The 23534-nt window shown below is 36.5% G+C and overlaps 1 protein-coding gene and 1 non-coding gene across 2 annotated transcripts; one reads left to right on the top strand and one right to left on the bottom strand.

Moving 5' to 3' along the window:
• The first annotated feature begins 1427 nt into the window (after positions 1–1427).
• LIN2 (Coproporphyrinogen III oxidase) lies at positions 1428–14193 on the top strand. The gene is made up of 8 exons (XM_006853467.4): positions 1428–2219; positions 3458–3533; positions 10205–10299; positions 11694–11777; positions 11954–12041; positions 13424–13548; positions 13657–13755; positions 13882–14193. The coding sequence occupies exons 1-8, from the start codon at positions 1650–1652 to the stop codon at positions 13948–13950; spliced, it is 1206 nt and encodes a 401-aa protein (XP_006853529.1). The 5' UTR covers positions 1428–1649; the 3' UTR covers positions 13951–14193.
• Positions 14194–20524: 6331 nt separating this feature from the next.
• Positions 20525–23125, bottom strand: LOC18443276 (monolignol oxidoreductase AtBBE-like 13). The gene has a single exon (XR_016049063.1). It is a non-coding gene; the product is annotated as a monolignol oxidoreductase AtBBE-like 13 (transcript).
• Positions 23126–23534: the final 409 nt, after the last annotated feature.

Raw genomic sequence — 23534 nt, forward strand, 5'->3', positions numbered from 1 at the left:
CAACTATTCTCAACAAAACTTGAATTTCAAGTGTTTAATGTAACAATTAGATCTAAGCATTAAAAAATGGATGAATGAAGTTTCTATAAGGCCTAGGTATTATGAAAACCAAATAAAGCATCACCTCTAATCCTTGTCTCAAAAATACTTTCGGCAACAAAAATCTTTATGATGGTTCTAAAATCAATTTCCAACTCTGATAATAAAATTTAAAACTAAAAAAATGTACAAATTTGAACACTTATTTTTAGGGAGAAATGGGCAGTCTTGATAATTTATTAAAATATACACTAGTTTTTAGGCTTGAAATCCTTTTTTTTTTTTTTTAACAACAATAATGTTCAAGTCGAGATCATCAATGTAAAGGTTTTTCAATGTCTGAATCAAAATTTTCGATGAGTTATTAGGTGACGCTTTACTTATTTTGATAGATCAAACCATTTTCCTTAAAAAATTAGACAATTTATAATCAATATTTTGAAAAGGGTGAGGATTTTATTAGGCCTAGGCTTTATGAAACAAAATAAAGCCTCACATTAAATCTCGTATGAAAAGGACTTTCGGCAACATAAAGCTCTATGATAGCTCTAAAATCAATTTCCAACACCAATGATGAAATTCAAAACTAAAAAAACGATACAAATCTTATGGATCTATGAATACTTATTTTTAAGGTGAAATGGATAATCTAGATAATTTGTACAATATATAATATTTTTAGAGCTTGAAATTCTATTGTTTTTCACAACCATAATGTTCAAGCCAAGATGATCAATGTAATGGTTTTCTAAAACTTGAATTGCAATTTTAGATGAGTTATAAGGCGAGGCTTTACTTATTGGGTGCGATTTGTATAAGACCGAGAGTCTAAAGAATCAAAGTAAAGCGCACTTTCATAGTGTCAAGATATTTGGTTTTAGTATTAAAAATAGTTGCGATAACCTAAAAATTCATTTTTATTTTTAATTATAAAATTTATTTTCATCTTTAGTCATAAAATTTAAAGTTTTAAAAATAATGCAGATCGAGTATATATATGAAGATTTAAAAATCTTGAAAATCGAGAGTGCAAAAACGCATAACAAGATGCACTTTTTCCAAAATTTGAAATCTATTTTTTACTCTTATTCATGCATCATGAGTTCGAAAAGATCAATTTAAAGATGTAAGATGATCAATTCAAAGATATTTGAGTCTAAAAGCAACGTCTTCTAGTAAATTTTTGAGGTGTGCCCTAATTTAATTATTTAGAGCGTCACACTTATATATAAACTTCTTCCGTACTTATTTAGTTTTCTTGGTGGTGCTGCAGCCCTGGAAACCCATTTGGCATTAATAAAAAATAAAAAAATCCTAGAGAAACAAGGGCCTTATCCATGAAAGTAACAGTAGGAAGACTTAGCTTCATCTCCAAAACCAGGGGCTTCGCAGCCCGCAGGTTCTCTCTCTCCCCTCCCCTCCATAAATCTAACAAAATGCACCTCTCCAAATCACAGCCTCTCTCTCTAAACTTCCGTCTCCCTATTTAAACTTCCGTCTCCCTCTTGCCCCCCTTTCTCTTATTTCAATTCCTCATCAGTTGCAGAGAATCTATCTCTCTCTTGTTGCGCACAAATCATCTTTCTCTTACAACTCGCAGAGGCCTTAAAATGCCCAATGCTATTCTTTCTCTCTCCTCTGCACCTCCCGTCTCTCTCTCTTTCAAACATCGCTCGAATCTCTTTCCGCTCACACCTCTGCAACTCAACAAAACCCTGCAATTGCCGACCTTCAGAACGCCACCCAACAATGGAAAATTCAGTCGCAAACCCTTAGCGGCCATTATCGAAAAGGAAACCGCAATCTCAGAAAGACCTGAAACCTTCTTGAGAGAAGGAGAAGAGGATCCCCCCATTTCATCTTCGTCTTCTTCTCCCTCTTCTGTTAGGGCTCGATTCGAACGCATGATCAGGGAAGCTCAGGATACTGTTTGTTCAGCCATTGAAGAGGTTGATAAGGGGGCTTCCTTTAAGGAAGATGTGTGGTCTAGACCAGGTGGTGGTGGTGGAATTAGTAGGGTTTTACAGGATGGTCATGTTTGGGAGAAAGCTGGTGTTAATGTCTCTGTAGTTTATGGACAAATGCCACCTGATGCTTATAGAGCCGCGAAGGGAGATGCTTCTTTGGATCCTAGTGTGAAGCCTGGGCCTGTGCCTTTCTTTGCAGCTGGTATTAGCTCGGTATTGTTCTTTTTTCTTCTTTAAGTTTATGCCATTTATCAGCAAACTTAGTTTTTTATTTTCTTGCTCTTGCTTTCTTCTTGCGAAGCTTATCCCATTGATTTATTTTCTTTTCTCTTTAAGGTTATGGCATTGATTAGAGATACCCTAGTTATTTGTTTTTGAATTTTGGTTTTTTTTTTTTTCTTCTGTTCTTTCTATGCATATGCCATTGATGGTGATTCCCAAATTTTTTTTTTTTTGGTTAATTGTGGGTTTTTGCTCAGCATGTTCCATGATGGGAATGTTAGTTTGTGTTTGTTTCTTCTGCAGTTTTTGAGATTTTAGTGTTCTTCTATTTTGTTTTATTGGGATCCATAGGTTTAGGTTATTTATTGATTTGCTTGCTATTTCCAGTCTGTTCGGTTCTTCTGAAGCTGCTCTCTCTCTCTCTCTCTCCCTCTCTCATTTTCTTTTTTCTGATAGTTTCCCCTCTGTCACTCTTGCCGAGCTTATTGGTTTCTAATGGGCCTGAATTCAGATGGTTGGGGGGTCACAGGAGATGAACTTGGGCTTGAGAATATTTTTCTGCATGTTTGATCAATAATTTTGAGGAGCTTGTGTCAATTTCCAAACTTCTGTAAGCAAGCTTCACTGACTTGATATTGAGATATGGGCTGTGGAGGAACAAGCCTGCATATTTCTCTTCTATTAGCATTTTTAATGCATAATTTGATATTACCACATGACCAGGACTTGTAGCTGCCGTTTTTGACCGTTGCACTTTGATATGCTCCTGACGTTTGAATGTTCCCCTAGTAGGTCGGGTGTTTTGTTTTTGTATTTTTTACACAAGCAGAGCTCCCCATAATCAGTAATCATTTTTTGTTGGTGTCCATTTTAGCTTTACTATTATGTTTGCTTTATTACTGGAAGCTATGATATAAACTTACAAATTGCTTTTGTGCTGATTTGTCGGCCTGTTTAGAATTGTATTCTTGTTGACAACTATTATTAATTCAGAATTGCATATGGAATAGAAAAAAATTAAAAGCACATAGAAAAGCACTCTGCTGTCTGTATGGTTTTATTTTGTTTAAACTTTTTTTATCCGTTTGTCTGTAGGTTTTTTTGCTTACTTATTAAATACACGTCGTTATAGTTATTTCGTTAATATTGGAAATAACTTACACTGTTCAACATTTCCTTATAAGAAAGTAGCATTATATCAGTGATGAGAAAATTTGACTGTTTTGTAGGTTTTGCATCCGAAGAACCCGTTTGCTCCCACGTTGCATTTTAATTATCGATATTTTGAGACGGATCCCCCAAAAGGTATTTTTAAAATTGTAATTTCATTTCTATTTGGTTATTTTCTTTTTTTAATAAGAATTATGGTTTGTCTTTATCGTGACAATATTTTTCTTGTTCACTCTATCTTTCTTGGCAAATCATTGTGGGCATATGGGACTGTTATCATGAATCTTATAATCGAATCAAATATTCCTCTTTTGTTAGGTTCATATTACTGTAATCATTATTATTGATAATTTGGTAATGTTGAATGTCATCGGACATGAGTTGGTAGTACATGTTTTTAGTTTGTTTGCCAAAAGTTTGAAAGTCGCACTTTCATTATTTAATATTTTCTTACAACCTCATTTGCTTTTGTACATTTGTTGTTGTGGAATCACACTGGAACACTTTTCTGGATGTGCAATTGTTGCTTTTGAGTAATAAATTTTGTATTAGAAGTGTATCTCTACAATTCTGTCATTGGACGAAAATGCAAAATGCAAACTACAAAATTATAGAATTATAAACAAAAATGTCCTGCCAAAAAATGTGTAATGTATGCTCCCGAAGAAGGGGTGGAGAGAAACAAAATAGGAGTTGGATGAGGTATTCATTTGGGCGGATGACTATCAAATTAGGGCACTGAACTCCTCTTTTAGCTGGAGAGTATTTTTGGATGAGTAATAATTGGGATTATTCTCTAAGTCACACAAAGGTGTCTGCTAGTGTTTCTTGGGCACTCTTTACTCTCTCAAGCACGTGACTAGCACCTCAACATGGATAGTGCTTTAAAAGATCCTTTGTCCATCTCAATGTCTAAACCCATCCTCACAGGGATGTTCTGTTGTCATGAGTTATAACTTTATTAATACATAAACATCTCAATAATGCATGAAAAATTGCCCCATTCTTTGACTATAACTGCATCTCTCTACATGCACTGAATTTTGCAATGCTCAAGCCAATTTTCCCTTGAGACATTGTAATGTTATATTAGATCCACCTTCATCACCTAGGATCCCGTAGACACTTACTGCTGAAACATTTTCTGGGGAACTACAATCATTGTTCACCTTTGCATGCCTCTGTGATTGGGTGGTCCAGTCTTTTAGAGGTCTCACTTTGGCACTAATCCTTTAATATCCTTCATCACATCACTAGCTAAGGCTCTTTCATAGGATCCATACATGAAAGATTACGAATCCTGTTGGCAATAAATGGAATTTTTTACCCTGTGTATTTGCTTTGGTGCATAGCTATCGGGATCTCTCAACCAATGAGTTGATCCCACTCTGGAAGCTCGCTTCTGCCCTCCAAAGAGGAGATCTTGCTCCTCTGTGATTTTTGAACTTTGGGATCTTGATCCTTCCTATCAGGAATGGAGATCCCTAGTTGCACGGGATCCAAATTCCTGGACACCATATCCATTGTTCTTCGGTAAACTAAACTGAGGTTCCAACAACATAGGATGAAGATTCCCTTAATGTTTGACTCTAGTGTCCCTCTTGGCCTCTTTAACTGGTCATGAGTTCGAATGTTGAGCTTCTACTTAATGTTAATTGACAGCTGTTTTGCATAATTAGTAGCACGTTATTAGGTGTACTATAATATACTAGTTGCATGGTTGCTGACAAACATGATTTCTGATGTTGGTTGACTATATTGTCCTTTGTGGCCTTTTTAATATGTTGCGAGTTACCTTGGGCTACGAGTCAATATTTATCTTAATAATCTTTTAGCAACGAAGATGGATGGCCATTATTAGCATTATGTTTCGTGAAGTCATGAACTACACTCATGGAGTGCAAAAATGAAAATATTATATAATCATCCAATTCTCTTGATATTTTTTAAGTTTCAGTTTCTTTAAAATTTGTATTACTTATATTAAACTACAAACTGCACTAAAGGAGTACAAAAATATAAAATTATTATAGAACATTTGGATTTCTTACATATTGAATAAAATTTTGATTTTTTAGAACTTCATTTATTATTTATGATATTAAAATGAACTCCCGACCATGGGAACCCTAGGTAAATGTCCACGAGGACCTCGATTTTTTTCTAGATGGTGCTCGAACTTGTAGAACTTGTCATTTAATCCTTGGAAGTTGGGATCGAGCTTCGCAAAATAGTGGGATCTGGATCCCTAAATTTTGGGGTGTACGGACAGACCTAGGGACCTTCTTGCCGTTCACGATCCCTCACTCCCAACCAGATCCTGGGAACTATGTTTCAGTGTTATGTGTTGGGTCTTCATGGAGCTCTTAAAAGGACAAGTTCTCGAGGTAAATTGTACTAAGGCTTTCTTTTAGCCTTGAAGTTGTTGAAGCACTCCCAATTAAGGCTTCTCTACGCAGAAATTGTTGTCTCATAAACTTCATCAGATGCCTCTTGCACAGTCCATGTGCTCTAGTAGGCAGAGTTTCAATTCCTAAAAATGGTCCACATATGATTCTGCAGATACATAGATAAGGTATGCCAAAACCCTAAACTTTTTACATTTTCAGGGGTTGTAATGCTGCAGAAGCATGTGTCACAGATCCAAAAACCTTGCTGATGTTAAAAATGAAACCTTACAATGATCCAATGACAGAAAACTCAATGTTATAGAGTCTGGATTCGTTTCCGTTTGATCAGCTCTGATACTGTGTTAGAACTGAATGAATTTCTTGACAATTAAAGGGGTCAACCGCCTTATGCACAAGACTGAGTGAACAAACGGCTGAAAACCCCTTTGGATAAAATACATTTATGAGATATCGTACAACGCCACCAGGGATCATCAGATGCATTTCGCACGCACATGGAGATCTGCTCATGTAACCTTTCCAAACAACAGCAACAGAAGCAGAAGGGAGAAACTAATGCAAAGGGGGGAAGTCAGCACGCACAAGCAATCCCACTCCCGGCATATCCTTTTTTTCGAATCAGGTTCCCGCATCTTACAGAGGAGCAGTAACAGCGAAGGCAACAATTCCGCTTCACCGCTCCTCTTTTTCCTTTTTGACTATAGAATCAAATACTTAAACGTGTTCCTTGAACTCCGAACGTTAATGAATTGGCTACTACCTCACCTTTGCAAGAGGTATTTCATCAGTGAAATATTGAAGCCCTTGAATTGAACATTTGTGGCTAATTCAGACTCCAAAGAAGATCTCTTTGGTGGTTGAATACTGACAGTTACTTGTTAAAAGACAATTGTTTTCATTAAATAATAGAGGTATATTGACTATCTTCAGATCGTTAAGATGTTAGGAAATTTGCTCATGCATCTACTTCTTATGGGTGACAGTGAAGCACATACCCATAAAAGATGACAAAATACCCTTGTCTTTACCCTCAATTGCTATAGTCATGGAGGCAAATAAAAATTGGGGTTATCAAAGTGTTATTTTATTTTTATTTTTTAATTTTTATCTTAGGAATAGGAAGAACGCTAGGAGAAGTTAAGTGGGAGGAGGGAGGATTTTGGTGTGTGAGATGTTAAGTGGGAGGATTTGGTGCGTATGGGAGGATTTTGGGAATAGATTAGGAAGTAATCTTTAGCAAAGGATTTGGTAGGGGATAGAGATTATTGTGAGAGGAAATAGGGAGATAGGCGTGAGAGAGAGAGAGAGAATAAGGGAAAGATGTACATGACTTTTTAGAGAGCGAGTTTATTTTTCTATGGGTTTTATTTATTTATTTATTCTCTTCCAAGTGTATTTAAAGAGAAGAGGTCCCTCATTGTAAAGAGAAGAGAATTTGGTGATTCAGTAAAGAATTGTTGGAAAAGATCTTTTAGGGGTGGACTTTGCGGACCCAGAGAGTTGGTATATTCTTCCACCCTTTATTCTTATTTTTGTTTTACCTTTATTCTTATTTTTATTTTAATTATTTCTTCCCTCTATTGCATCAGTTGGTATCAGAGCAAGTAAGATCCAACTATTGCAATGCCACCGAAAGCTAATCCTCATATGGATGATTGACTGGGACCAGTTTTAGAAAATTTGACCAAAGTCATGGAGGATGTTCAAATCGAATTCTGTGAAATGAATCACCGATTACAACAGTTGGAGGATGCCATTATTCGAGAAGATGGTGCTCGCAACCATGAAAGTTCAACTCCAGATTTTGTTGTAGAGATAAATCGAGTCTCACAACCGACTCAAGGTGCCAATCTTGAATGCAACAATCAAATTGTGATACAAGAAATGTGATTTGAGGAGCATCCATATGATCTTGGTATTCAACTTGATCTTCCCAAGTTTTATGAAGAACTTGAAAAAGAAATCATAATTAAGCTCGAAATCTCAGTGTTCTACTTTAAGACGAGCAAAAAGTATTTTATGAATCCGTTTATTGAAGAAAAAGTACCATGGCGCATTGTGGGAGTACATCACCATTTAGTCCATTGGCTTCAAGCTCGAGGTCGAGCTTATCCCAACCTCATGATAATGATGCAAATAAAATTGGGGTTATCAAGATTTTATTTTATTTTTTTAATTTTCATCTTAGGAATAGAAACAGCACTATGATAAGTTAAGTGGGAAGAGGGAGGATTATGGTGTTCGTGGGAGGATTTTGGGGAATAGATTAGGAAGTAATCTTTAGGGAAGGATTTGGAAGGGGATGGAGATTCCCATGAGAGGAAATAGGTAGATAGAGGTGAGAGAGGAAATAAGGAGATAAGAGAGAGAGAGAGAGTGAGAGAGAGAGAGAGATTGAGAGAGAGAGAGAGAGAGAGAGAGAGAGAGAGAGATAAAAGAAAGATGTACATGACTTTTTAAAGAGTTTTTATTTTTTATGGGTTCTTTTTTATTTATTTTCTTGTAAGTGTATTTAAAGGGAAGAGGTCCCTCATTGTAACAAGAAGAGAATTTGGTGATTATGTCAAGAGTTATTCCCTCATTGTAAAGAGAAGAGAAATTGGTGATTCAGTAAAGACTTGAACTTGTGAAAAGATCTTTTTGGGTTGGACCCCCTTGCAGACCCAGAGAGAGACTAAATTCTTTCACTCTTTATTTTTATTTTAATTATTTCTTCCCTCTATCTTCACTGCATCTGTCACGCATGCTAATATCGGATATAGATGAAGCAATCATTATTGTGGTTACGAAATAATAGATAGATGTGAGAAGAGTGGCAGTCTCGTCTCTCAAGCATCTATGAAACAATGAAATGTGCAATGCCAATTGTTGTAACCCCCTTGTAGAACAATGCCTCATAAGTGATATACCTAAACCTAGGTGTCCCGTTTGATCCGAGCTGTATTTAGAGTTTCAATTAAAAAGGAGCCTTTCAGTGAGGAAGTGGCTGCATGAAATTCTCCTCACTTAGATCTCCATCAAGGAGTTCATTCTCAATGTCCATTAGATGTAAGGGCCAGTCTCTAGCAATAATTCCCACATCTACAAGCTCAAACTTTTGTCATTGTATGCTCTTGAGTCTTGAGTGTGGACTGTGGCTACTGATCGAACCATCTTCATGTCAAAATAGTCATCTATTATGGTTTGCTCTATCATCCACTTAAAATTTATGGCTGTTTTAGCAGCTGGAAGTTACACAGAGTCTTTGGTTTTATTCTATTGTTAAGAAGGCTCCTGAATGGAAGTAAAGCAATGAACGCAGTATGGTCACTCAAGGAGGGCTCAATGCTACGTTGCACTTGAGGAACAGAGGCGTCATGAGACTAACAGACTTAAACAATAGGAGTAAAGGGCAAAAAATGATATCCCTGAGGATGTTGATCGGAGATCTCAATTAAAGCCTACTAACAAAAAGGGACCATTGAGTCGGTAAACCATTTTGTTGCAGAATAATATATGTTTATTTATGTATAATTGTATATATGCTGGTATGTCCATATGGAAGAATTGGGTGTCTCTTTTCACAAAGTCCTGTAGGATTGAGGTGAATCTTGAAGCCATACAGTCTAATCCTCTTCTAGACTGGCCCCTGACCAGTGTAGGAAAAATTGGGCGGTTCAAATTCTAACCGCCCGGTTAAATTGGAATCGGCCACTTGCCGGTTCCGATTTTGGCAGGTTTTGGTGATCTAATTGGGTATTCTTAAAATATAATTGAAAAAATATAAAATCCCAAAAAATAATGAATTTTGTTTGTAATGTATTTTTTAATGTTTTTCATCATTTTGGAAAAGATTGGAAATTGTTTTGGCAATTAATACTTATTTTTACATTTTCCCACCTTGAGTCCCAAGCAATTTATTATGTGGAGCATTCTTCTTCTTTCTTTCTTCTTCTTTTTTTTTTTTTTTTTTTTATCAGAAAGTGCATTTGTTTATTTCTATGAAGTTCTTGAATTAGGTTGAGTCATATTATCCAAATTTTAAGATCCAAAATAAATTTGTTGAAATTTTGATATGGTTTTGTCTTCTCTATATGGAAGTTTTAATCTTTTAATTGCAGTTTCTCAGTTCTACATTTTAGTTTTTCTGCATGCTTGGTGGAAAAAAAAAAGGTTCCTCTGTGGTGTTATTTATCTTGAGTGGAGAGAAACTTATTTGATGCAATGAATACCTTTGAATGTACATCGTGGTTATATTTCAGTATTCTTGGTTTATTTTAAGCTCTATTGGATAAATGTGGTGGCATTAAGCACTGGTTTTGTTTGTATGACTAACAGGGTGACAATGAGTTTTAATATAGTACAGTGGTTGTCACTCTGACATCTAAGTACCAAAGATGCGTCATTTGTTTTCAGATGCAGTTGGAGCACCAAGACAGTGGTGGTTTGGTGGGGGAACTGATCTAACTCCTTCCTACATATTTGAGGAGGATGTCAAGCACTTTCATATGGTAAACTGATTACTGGGCATCTGAATTTTATGCTGAGAATTATACTATATGATTGACTATGAAAGAACATTGGTCTATGGGATCATCACTTTCTAATGCAGTACTGAGTGGTAATGGAGAGTGGGACCACCATTTGGGTCATGTCTTGTTCTGGTGGGTCGCACTCTTCCCACCATCCATTCCAATGTATGATAACAACCAATGGACTATGGTTATTGTCAGTCCATGGGATTATATTATAACTTTTACTATGAAGCATATCTGATATTCATTGTGCAGAATGGCTTTAATTCAATGCATAGACAAGCCTCATTGGCTTATTTGCATGTTGCATGATGGTCTTGCCATCATGGCTGGTGACACATTTTTCATTATGTGCTTGTCGCTTACCACTCACTAGTTCATCTATTCTCTTCTTGTGTATGTCTTTTGCTTGGTGTCTCCTTCTAGTGATATTATATCATTATTAATAGTACATAGCGGATGCATTGCATGGGTCAAATAGATTGTTATCTAAAGGTTTTTTCTCTGAAGTACTTTTCACTAAACAATTATTATTTATCTAAAAAGTTCTTATTTTTCTTATCAAATCCGACCTTCAATTGCTTCTCTGATTAAAGTAGGGGAGAAACCTATTCACTTATCTTTCTATTGGAATAGGAACGAATTCTTGACCAAAAGTGCAAATATCTTTAAGTCTACCCACTTTCTATAACCCTTGCATTAAAGTAGGAGAAATCCATTTATCTAATTCCTATGGAAAATGACATTCCAACATATTTGCCTTTTCATTAGACAAGGAGTTACTGGACCAAATCAAACTCCCCGCCTACCAGCAAATGGACAGAAGCAAAACTAAAGGATCTTATTTAAACATCCTTTGTTGTTGAATATTTACCTTATTGTGGTTGTGTGCCCATGGGACTCATCAACTCTTTTTGTTTCGAAGCAGTTGAATTTATAGTAGTAAATGTACATCTCTGCCCATGGGACACATCAACTCTTTTTGTTTCGAAGCAGTTGAATTTATAGTAGTAAATGTACATCTCTGTTTACACTGGCTGAAAAAAATTGTGGGTCAGAATTTCACACAAAAATGTACCCAAGAAAAGGGAAAAAGTACAGACTCCGAAAGACCAAAAAAAGTAATTGCATTCTTTCTTATCTCTTGAACTCCTCACATAGATAAATTTCTTACCATTACATGCAATAGTGCACGAAGACTGTATTTCAAATGCATACACATGAACTGCTGGATTCATGCAAAACTTTTGAGATTGTTATCTGTTTATAACAATTGTTGTTTCCTTGTAAAATGATGATTAGAATCATCATTAGAACAAACAACTTCAAGTTTCATCTGGAAGAAGACTAACAATGTACTTTTTGTCTAGGCTCAAAAGCAGGCTTGTGATAAGTTTGACCCTGGGTTCTACCCTAGATTCAAGAAATGGTGTGATGATTATTTCTATATCAAGGTACATTTTCTGTTTTTGTTGTTCACATGATTGATTTGCGAAACTATGTGTTCTGTTTAACTGGTGGCATCAATTAATGACAGATGTTTAAAAAGCATTGAAGCATCTTGGCTGTTGTATGTTTTGTGAGGCAAAAATCTAAAAGAAAATTAACCTATGGGTTTCGCTTTCTACAGCACCGTGGGGAAAGGCGTGGTTTAGGAGGAATCTTTTTTGATGATCTTTGTGATTATGACCAGGAGCTTTTGCTTGGTTTTGCAACAGGTAAGAAGTGTTCTTTTGATTTCTTATCCTGGATTTAATGGACCAACGAGCAGATTTAGCATTTTAAATTATTGTCTCGTAATATTCATTTTGTTTTCTTGGTAAGTTTGCTGGGTTTGAAATTACTTCCTCAAGATTGTAAGCAGTCATAATGTATTTGTGATGTGCTATTTATATATTTTGATTAATGAAGTTTAAATTTGAAGTGGGCCAATTACATTCAAGGCATCTTTAGAGTTTGCACTGCCTATCATATACCATGTCTAAACTTTATCCCTATATATAGATTAATTTGGTAAATTGAAATATATATTATAATAACTGACTGGTTGATCCGACCAGCATCCTCAGTGATTCAGCCTCTGCCCATGCTTCGGAAACATTCACTGGAAAATGGAGGGAAGCCTGTGGCCTTAGAGTTGTCAGGCTAGCTAAATTTTTAGAACATTGTTTTATTTCAAGAGAGGTGATTATCATCTCAAGAGAAGGTCATTGTCTTATTTATAAGAAATGTAAAAACACACTCTGGAATTGAAACTCATTCCACATGAAACTGCCTTCATTGTTTTTTTGAGCTTTCTTTGTTGATATATTGATGCTGTGAGGAACATAAGTGAGATAAGCGCCTCCACATGCAGAGACATATGAATGGACGATTGAAGCATTTTTTCTTGTATATAAAAACGCGGGTCACTCTATAATTGGGGGGCTCCTATTTAATCTAAACATGGTGACTCATTCAATGCTCTCACCAATAAAGGGGCCATGGCTGCCCTTGTACATAGAGAAGATGGATTTGCATGATTAGATTCTTGCATTTGGAACTAATGGCTGGTGTGCATCTCAAACCATGCTTGGGAGTTGGGACTTTTGAAGCGACATTTTACGTGATGGCAGATTTATGGTTCTTTGGTGATATCTTTGGTTTCCATAGAACCCTATTTAGGTGTTCACACACTCAAAAAATGCTGCTGTTTTGTGAATGAGATGAAAACTGAAGATATTTCATCCAACTTGCAAACCACTGCATTTTGTTGGAAAGCTAAACTGCATATTGACCAATATGTGAGTTGCATCCAAACTAGGGATAAATTTACGTTGCACACATTCAAAACATAACCCCAAATAATAATCACTAGTGGTTAAGAGTTTTGCCGTTTATGAAATGTAGTAATTGGATTGAATTTTTTTTTTTTTTAATTATATCCTTAAGAAAAATTGATGTAGTCGATTTTGCTTCATTAAATCAAGTTTTGTTTCTCGCTCTCCAGTTAATATGCGTTTCATTTACTTTACCATGATAAGGTCATGGTATATTCGAGCTCTGTTTCGTGGTTGAATCTCAATTGATCCTGATGAAATCTAACATTTTGTTGTTGTAGAGTGTGCAAAGTCGGTGGTACCAGCATACATTCCAATCATAGAAAGACGAAAGGATACCCCATTCACAGATCAGCATAAAGCATGGCAGCAATTACGGAGGGGCCGCTATGTCGAGTTCAACTTGGTATTTACACCTCCCCAATACCTAATGTTGATAGGAGCATTTATACTCATTTCACCTATCTAATGAGAGAGACAATTCTTATAATAATTTTCTATTGAAATCATCAAGGTTTATGATCGTGGTACAACATTTGGACTCAAGACGGGAGGCCGGATTGAAAGTATTTTGGTTTCTCTTCCATTGACTGCTCGATGGGAATATGACCATGTAATCTTCTTCTCATCAACTCAATTGATTGCTGGTCAAAGAAAAAAAAAAATCATTCAATTGATTACTTTAAGCTTTTTAGGACTTATGCAGTGAAATAATTTGAAATTTATTTTTGTTTTGTAGAATCCGGAAGAAGGAAGTGAAGAATGGAAGCTTCTAGATGCATGCATTAACCCCAAGGAATGGGTGTGACATCCCTTGCAAGCAATGTTTGTTGGTATTCTTTTCTCAACTGAATCTCACCCATGTTTTGTAGCTAGAGCAGGAGGACTACAGTGCATAATTTTCATGAGTAGGTCTTGTGATTTTCTGTAGCGGGGCTTCTTGTTTTATTCCAACCCTAATTTGTATTATCATTGATGTCCTTTCTGATGTTAGATCTTACTGAGGATATTGTATTGCAAATTAATAAACACCAATTCTGTGTGTTCCAAAGAGACTCAATGATTCCCTTGGGCAGTATTTATTTATCTATTTATTTATCTTAGGGAAATATCAAGAAAATGGTCAAACCACCTGAAGAAAATGAATGCATTGTTAAATCAATTACCAAAGTACCAAACTATATTGGTTACTTTTAACATATCATTTCACTTAGCTCCCTTTTCAACTATTTATTACGTTCAAAACGTTGCACAAATTACTCATTTTTTTTGGGTTCAAAACTCTAATGTAGTGGGGGATAATTAGTAATTAGCCACTTTACTCGAACCATAAATATCTCTTGATTTCAAATTAAGTATTTATGCCTTTTGGCTCGGGTGAATTAAGTGGTATTAAATTATCGGACTGCTCTAATTTGTTTTGGGTTCCAAATTTGGAGCAAGGTTCTTTCTAATAAAGAAATATGATCTAGGTTTGGTATCCATAATAAGTATGTGTATGTAGGTTATTTGGCTCAAGTGGTTCGATTGAGTCAAATTACTAAAATGCACTATGATTTTTCTTACCAAAGATCTTGGAAGAGGTTTCTAATTGATGTATTTTTTTTTTTAAAAAAGTAACCATTATATTTGTTAAAATTATTTATGTAACGAGGTTCGATTTTTTGAAGGGGGTCGACACCTTCCTTTGATAAGGGCAGTTCTAGGTACTTGAATCCTAATACCATTGTCTTATCAAAACTCTTATGAATTGGGCCAAATTAATTTGGTTTTAGATCGTAGAGAAGATCCTTAGTTGTCTAATGGTCCAAGAATTACTTAATTGTAATACACAATTTGAAAGTCATAGTCAAAACAGTAATATTTGCCAAAATTCTATTTCAGTCAATTGGATAACCCCAGTAGCATTACACAACACTATAGCGCTTCTGTTATTGTGTCGCACAAGCCATTTTTGCCTGAACAATTTTTTCATGCGGGCTGGACCGCATTTGTACAATATGCGGTCTAAAGGTATAAAGCATCCATTTTAAAGATGGATGCAAATAGGCAGTCCATCTAAAAACGATTGTAATTGACAGTCCAAAGGTTTTTTAATATAATTATTATTTATAGTTTATAAAATTTATTTATTTATTTATATTCATGATCTCCATGTAAAATTATATATTCTCTAAAAATTAAGATCCTATTATATATCAAAAATATGTTTATTGTTAAGCCCGTATTTCTACATGTGCAGGCTTGACACATGTTAACCGCGTCCCTTTTGCCCAAATTTTCACTGGAACATTGTTTAGCAGCACCATATAAATATGTTGCACACTGTTGTGCCCAGAAATTGCCCGAAATGTGCCATATTTTGTCCATAACCGCTACATAGCTTGACTCGACTCGTTGTGTGCGATGATACATGAATTGCTCAACGATCGATGGCTCAGATTAAACTGCCACTTGGTGGATGGTGGAGGGTAGTAACAGTCCCTAAGCTCTGTTAGTTAAACTTTTTTCTCTCATTTTAGGGATTAAAATCCATGAAGTTGTTCGCAAGCCCTAGTTTGTTCCCTTTTACCATTTTGCCCTTCAAACCCTAGGAACCCTAGGCCTCCGAACCACTAACCATCCGAGACACTGCAACTTTTTGCAACTCTAGGAAACTCGATCCTGCTTCTCGATACCCAGAGCAACCCGAAATCACCATAACCTGGTCTATTGAGTGCCTTGGAAAGGACCCTAGGGCACCATAGACATCACCTGCCTCCAAGGCTTCATGTACTCTATTGGAACTCGGCCAATGGGCATCTCTGGCTCAAGAACTCTGCAAGACCATAAGAATGGTTACCTCGCAGCGATCAATTTGACTCATGCCTCAACTCTGTACACTAAGTAGGCTTCTATCTTTTTTTTTTTCCTTTTATTTTCTTTCATTATCATCGTCAAAGCTTTTTCCCAACTATTTTCTAAGGTTGTTTAAACCTTCTTGAACCCATATCTTCTATCTTTTTTATTTTCTTTTTATTTTCTTTCATCATCATCGTCAAAGCTTTTTCCCAACTATTTTCTAAGGTTGTTTAAACCTTCTTGAACCCATATCTTCTATCTTTTTTTTTTTCCTTTTATTTTCTTTCATTATCATCGTCAAAGCTTTTTCCCAACTATTTTCTAAGGTTGTTTAAACCTTCTTGAACCCATATCTAATAGGGCCTCCCCCCCCCCCCTCCCTCCCTCCCCTGTTAATCAATGATGTAGAGCATGTCACTGACGATGAGTAGCTCATCATTGATAATTTGATTGCCTGGATGGAGCTGATGTTCATCTCTAACTGTTACAAATTCATTTTCCTATAAAGGTGCGCGTTTCTAGCTAGCCCAAGGTCAGAATTTGGACCGAAGAGACACTCCTTTGAGAATGTAGGCCATTAACCTCAACCTTAACCTTAAGCCCTAAAACCAAAAATTTCAGACCTTCTCTAGACCCCCCTTAAAGCCCCTAAAGAAGCCATCTGTTTATATGCTTCTTTCAACCTATGGATATTTAACTTATGGTATGGGAAACCCTAGACCTTAACCCACAAAAACCACTCAAGCTCAGAACCTCAAATTCAAGCTGAACTACTTCCTAGGTCTCTCTAAGTTGGAGAACTTTGGATCACAAAACTCACCGGTCTGATCTAGGCCCCACTATGGGTGCCAAGCCTTTGGGCCCGACTTAACCAATCAAGTCATTTCTTTTTCTTTTTTTGTGCCTCATGGCGATATATGTTAGGTAAATTAGTAAAAAATGTTAATTTTGGTGAATTTTTAGCTAACAAGGTTGGCAGACCATTGGAAGTAGGTCAAGAGGTCTAGTTTCAGTGTCCCGTAATTTGACAAAACCCGTAATCTCTACTAAGTCAGGTTTCGGTTGATTTTTTGTTTAGGAAAAAATAAGTACGTGTCGAGACTTTGGGGCTCCGAATTTTGGCTCTATGCAAAATTGCCCGCGCCAAATCTTAGCCGTAAACTCCTCAGGGATAGAAATCCCCTACCATCTGCCTAAAGGTCACTTTGATTTTATTGTTCACTGGGGGTCCTGTACGGTGCCAACATCGGAATAGTAATCTTGATCTTTTCCATTTACAAAATTGGGTCATAGGATAGTTAAGTGACCTCAAATTTTGAGGCTGAGTTTGGGAGGCTTTAGATTAAATTCCCATAAAGTTTGGTGCTGGCCAGTGCTTCATCACTTGGACAAGCCAGGTCGAACTCGCCCACACAACTCGGTCTAGCCAGGGCCTGAGTATCCCTAAGTTGAGTGTCCAATTTGGGATCTTAAAAAAAAATCAACAAAATTTAAAAAAAAATAAAAAAAATAAGAAATTTATTTCCTTTTTTACTTATTTATGTTTTCTATCAATTTGTCAAATATTGAAAAGAGTTTTGTCCACGAATACTTATTTTTATAGTTCCCTTTTTTTTAGGATATTTTTAAAAATACCCCCTTCACAAATTGAAAATTTCAAAATCTATGTTTTGAACCTCATTAAGATGTATTTTGTTTAATTTTACCTTAAACATATGTTTATTTTTTTTGTATTTTTTTTAGCACTTTTTGGCTTGGCCAGAACTCCGGAACTCAGCCCAACTCGGCTTGGGATACTTGGACGCCACCATGGGCCAAGTACTCGGCCCAAGTCGATCATTCAAACACTGGTAGTGACAGCTTTACTGTTGGAAAGGACATTGGACCCTAACTTTGAGAACCTTGAAATGTGTAATGGTTGACGAATTTATAATTTGAGGGTTTGTTCAAAACACGTTAAACAGAATTTCCACTAGTTTTTACGGCATTTGGTCAAAGATTTGTCCGATTTATCTTGCCACCGGTGTCCTGTTAGAGAGTTTTTCAGAAGAGTTTCAAGTTGTTTCACAATAATAACCCGTTTGTTTCAAAGTGTTTTAGAAAGTGCAAAGCTTTGGAAACGGTATTTTGTTTTATATGTATAGGGAGAAGTGTTGGTTATTTATCCCACATTGCAGATGTGGAAAATAGTTCATTTGTGTAGATGGAGAAGGCCTATGCAAAGTATACGTACATGCGATGGCACTTTATGATGCGCTTTGCACTTCTAACTTCGCACGTTTATATTGGTGCATGAGGTGTCCCTTGTCTGAGCATTTGTGCATGTCTGGTTCATTTAGCGTTTTGGTTCAAGTGGATTTTATGTTCTCGTAGAATGCCCCCTCCGGTGAAGAGTCATGCTCCGGTAGAGTGGTGTGATTGGTGAATTGTGTCCGACAAGATGGTTCTAGTGGATTGGTGCATCCCGGTAATCCCTGTATTTTGTGCCCTTTGATGAAATGTGGAGCTCCAAGGAAGCACGCTCAAGTACTTGTGCTCTACCAGTGAAAACGCGTAGAGAATATGTGACATTTGGTCTTCTAAAACTTGAGGAGGCTTCGATGACGGTTACTTTTGGAGCTCGAAGAGGAACTGCGCTGCACTGACAGTTGAGATTAGGGTACTTTTATCTCGATTTATATATGGATGTGTTTTTTCCTGTTTTGATACACCGAAGCCATTCGAGTTTTCAAAGTTGGGAGAACTTTTGCTCTATAGAAGGCAATTATTGCGTTTTAGATCTTACAATAGTTGTGTATTTGTATTGATAAGATAATTCCCTAGATCCTTGAAGACAAATTTGCATGGTTGTAACTTAGATGCACACCGATTTCTTGCATGGTTGTAACTTAGATGCATACTGATTTTTATCGGCAAAAAGCAAATATTACAGTGAGAAAGCAATATATTGCACTTAAAATAAAAGAGATTGAAACATCCTTGTTTTCACCTCCTTTATTTTGCCTAGCTTCACCCTTTCCAACATGAAATTCACAAGCTTCCGATTTGAAGCGGTAGAATTGGGGATCAAATCTTAACCTCATGTAAACGAAATTTAGGTAGAAAACGAACTTCGATCCAACCAATAGAGCTAAATGGTTTAGAAGCTCGGGGGCTATCACACAAAAAATGGCTTTTTGGGAAGGAACAAGGGCAAATGTCACGTTTTTTATTGGTATCATTCGATTTGGATTAGAAATCGTTCACTCTATTTTGATTCCTCAATATATTGGAATCCAAACGATTCTCTTTTTGAACATGTTGGTCGTGATGACTGTTTCTATCTAATCTAAATGGAAACCTTTTTCTTTTTTTTGGAAGTCGTGTAATTTTATTTTTTTAAAAAAGAAGAGAGGCACCCCACCTGTTTTTGGAAGTCATTTATCAAAATAAACCGATCTAAACGGTCAATATTTTTTTTTTTTTTTTTTTGGAAGTTATGTATAACTTTTTTAAAAATAAAAAGAGGTACCCCACCTATGTTTTTTTTTACGCCAAAACCGGCCGATCCAGGTCACTTATTCATCTTTTAAACCTTGGGCAAACCTTAAAATAACATAGGGTACCTGATGAGGGATTTAACCAGTAAAAGGTTAGTTCATTATTGATTTTGGGTTTTTAACTCGAAGGGCTAGGAACTACAATCACCGCAAGACTCTGTGTATTCAAAATACACAAGATCATTGCCTAAAGAAAATTAATATCATATGATAGTGATTTAAATGAATAATAAATAATTAAATAAGAACTACCCTCAACCACTATACGGATATAAATTATAAGGGAAAAGTATATATAGAGCCTAGGCTCTAAACAATCAAATTAGAGCCTACCTCAAAAATTTCACTAGAAGAGGTTGTTTTGATGCTCAAATATCGTCTCATTGATCATCTCGACATCAAGATGCATGCATGGACTTTAAAAAAAAATAGATTTCAAGTTTTGGAAATAATGCATTTTGTAAAGCATTTTTGGACCATCAATTTTTAAGTTATTCAAGTTTTCCTAGATTTGCTCGATCTACAATATATTTGATGTATTAAATTTTATAATTAAAGATGAAAATATATTTTAAGGCTAGTCAAGGATTTCCAATATTGAAACCATATATCTCGATGCTATCTGAAGGTGGGCTCTATTTTGACTGTTTAGAGCCTCACAAACCGCACCCTAAATACAAAAGGTGTGGTTTTTTAATAAGGTCACAACCTTAAACAATGCAATTACGGCGCATCTCCAAAGCTCATTGAATGATGGAATCTTAAGGCTAAGAATTTCAATGATGACTTTAAAAACTACTTCATATCTAATTATGAAATTTGAAACTAAAAAAACAATACATATCGAGCAGATCTACAAATACTTAAAAATCTTAAAAATAAACAGTCTAGATAATATATTATAAGACGTATCAATTTTTTATACTTTAAAATCTTTTTTTCTTTCACATCAGTACATATCGAGGTCAACGTAAACAATTCGAGGATTTTTCACCATCAAAATAACATATTTTTTTCATGATTTTGAGTCTACCTTTCTTCTACAATTTAAAGTTGCAACATTATATAAACTTTTTCTAAATATAAATGAATCTATAAAAGAAGAAAAATAGTCTACCCTTTTACAAGTTAAAAAACAGAGGAACTCAGCAATACCAAGGTTTTCGAAATAGGCGAGCCGAACAATAGAAACATAAAACCTAATTTCTATCCATAAGCTTTCAAACATCATCTACTTAGAACCAAGGATTAGAATTTCCAAGAAATATGAAACTTAGGATTCGAGCTAAATCTCGGATTTTGATCTACATGAAGCCAACCATCCCCAAAGATCTTTAACTGGGTCTAGAATCCCGTAGAGATATTTAAGTCTTTTCATAAGTTGCCCAAGCCAAACGAAAATACTAATCGAGAACATATATTTTTAATTAAAATCTCTTATTTCGGGTTTGGTACCTAAAACAAGCACTATATTTGACAAATGGTACATCTTATTTGAGGTAGAAAAAAAATCAAAATGTCTTGTTTGTTTAAGATTCCAAACGTTGACACATGAATTTGGGGCATTTTTAGCCAAACTGGGCAAAATGATGCAGTTTTAGGAAGTTTTTTTTACCCCCAATTACAAAAACTTTAAGCTCGAGAAACTAGGTAGCAAAATACTTAAAAATATTAAAAAATAGAGGGTCTAGATAAAATATTTTTTATAAAGAGTTTTCTTGTGTAAGGAGGAGGTTGCTCAAGGTCTTAGAGGCGGGATGCTCTGCTCGTTCCAAAAGAAATCCCCACTGTCCACCTCTGCCTTCACCATTGCCAACCTCCTGAAATTCCCCTTAAAATACTTCTCACCCCAAACCCTAGCCTCCTCATATCCCCCAAAACGGCCATTAATGCCCAAATCAAGGTCCCTGTAATTCAAATAGGCAGCCCTTGGCTTCTTCGAAACATATCTCTCCATGTGGTTATACAAACCCCATATCCACTCTTCATGCTTCTTCTTCTCTTCCGCGCCTTCACCTTCCCATTTTAGAATGTACTGTATGTTATACAAGCTCCCTGCTCTGTGTGGAAATGGCGTCTCGTCTTCTGCAATTTCCGCCACTTTTCCGCCATAAGGATCGATGATAACGAATGGTTTCTCCTCTTTCTCCATCCATTCCCATAGCCCCTGTAATCCTCTCTTTGGCATCGGTCTCGTCAAATAATCAGACTTCGCCTTAAAGCCCAGATGATCCTTGTTTACTCGATCCAGAAGCACATCAATGGAGGTCGCGTTCTTGTAGCCTGAAAAGAACAGCACAGCTTGTCTCCAGCTCATCTCCATGGCATCCGACTGAGAAAACCTTAATTCAGGGAACCACTGGTTCATGGCACCCTTAAGCTTGCTATAATTTCCCAAGTAAAGAGACTGGAATGTTGTTGTAATGGCAGTCCCGCCCTTTTTCGCAGGCAAGCGTTGCAGGAGTACTCTAATGAAGAGGTTTCGAGGGAGCTTGTAGGCTATGAGGTTCCATTTGTGAATGAGTGCAATGGCTCTCTCATCATGGGTTTTGTGGATATTGAAAATGGTTACAATTTCAGGTACAGGGTGTATCATTAGCTTCCATGAGAGCACAATGCAAAAGCTCGCAGCTCCTCCTCCTCTTATGGCCCAAAAGAGATCCTCACCCATGGTTTCTCTGCTGAGAATTCTCCCTTTCGAATCAACAATTAGGGCATCCAGAACATTGTCGGCTGCGAGCCCGAACTTGCGAACCAAGAGGCCAAAACCACCGCCACTAATGTGTCCGCCAACGCCAACAGTTGGGCATAGCCCTGCAGGGAAGGCATGGTTCGGGGCGTGCGTCAAGATTGCATGATAGAGCTCACCCAGTGTTGCACCAGCCTGAACCCACATGGCTAGGTTGGTGCGATCGTGAGCGACGGTGATGGCTCGGAGGTTGGCTAGGTCCAGGACTAAGAAGGGCTTGACAGAGAGAGAAACCGATGACAGGTTCGCGTAGTCATGACCACCGCTCCGGGTTCGGATTTGGAGATGGTGTGCTTTGGCGCATTTCACTGTGGCCTCGACGTGGTCGAAGGTATTGGGGTGAAGGACGAAGATGGGTTGGTAGGGGGAGGAGAGAGAAGGGGTGAGCAGTGGGTTGGTGGTGGGGATTGGGGTGGGAGATGTGAGAAAGAGGCATTTCAGAAATTGTAGCTGCTGGCTTGAGGCGTTGGTAGACAGAGAAGAGGTGATTGTCGAGAGAGAACTGGTGGTGGTGGTGGTGGTGGTGGTGGTGAGGAGAGAGAAGAGGATGAGAGTGAGGGAGGGGAGAGTTGCAGCAGGTCTTGGTGGTGGTGATTTCCGCCTCATTTTGCCTTGTGGATAACGCATGGAGTTTGGACGTTGAATAGGAGGGTGGGTGAGGTTTCTGTCTTCGGCGTAAATTACAAGAAAGCCAAAGGATTTCGTGCTCTTGAGGGAGCATACTCAAACAATCATCCCATAGGGGTGATTTTTTTTTTTTTTTTATTGGAGATGGATTTTTTGATCCAATTTTTAAGAAGATGTTATCTCTAACATGCGATCATGAATACGAAAAACTAATTAAATTTAAAAATAAAAATTTTATGAATAAAATATTTGAACAGTTAGTTTCAACTATTTTTAAATCGGTGCAATTGCATACGGATGCATCCTTCAAATTTTATCACGGTATATAATTTTTATGTAAAATGTTTTTAGGATTATCTCAAAATTTATTTTTATATCTAATTATAAAATTTTAAATTTTAAAAATAGTTAAAATCAAGTATATCTATAAATATATGAAAATCTTAAAAATGGACGATAAAGATAATATGTTGTAAAATGCACTATTTTTTAGACTTCAAATCTTTTTATTTTTCATGGTCATACATCTCGATGTCGAGATGATCAATCAAAAGGTTTTTCAACATTTAAACTACCTTTTCTAATGGATTTTTGAGGTGCATCTATAGTTCTATATTATAGGGTTGCATCCTTATA

Source organism: Amborella trichopoda, chromosome 2 (assembly GCF_054954075.1).
Source record: "Amborella trichopoda isolate Santa Cruz 75 chromosome 2, AtrichopodaSantaCruz75HAP2 v2.0, whole genome shotgun sequence".
Lineage (NCBI taxonomy): Eukaryota > Viridiplantae > Streptophyta > Magnoliopsida > Amborellales > Amborellaceae > Amborella > Amborella trichopoda.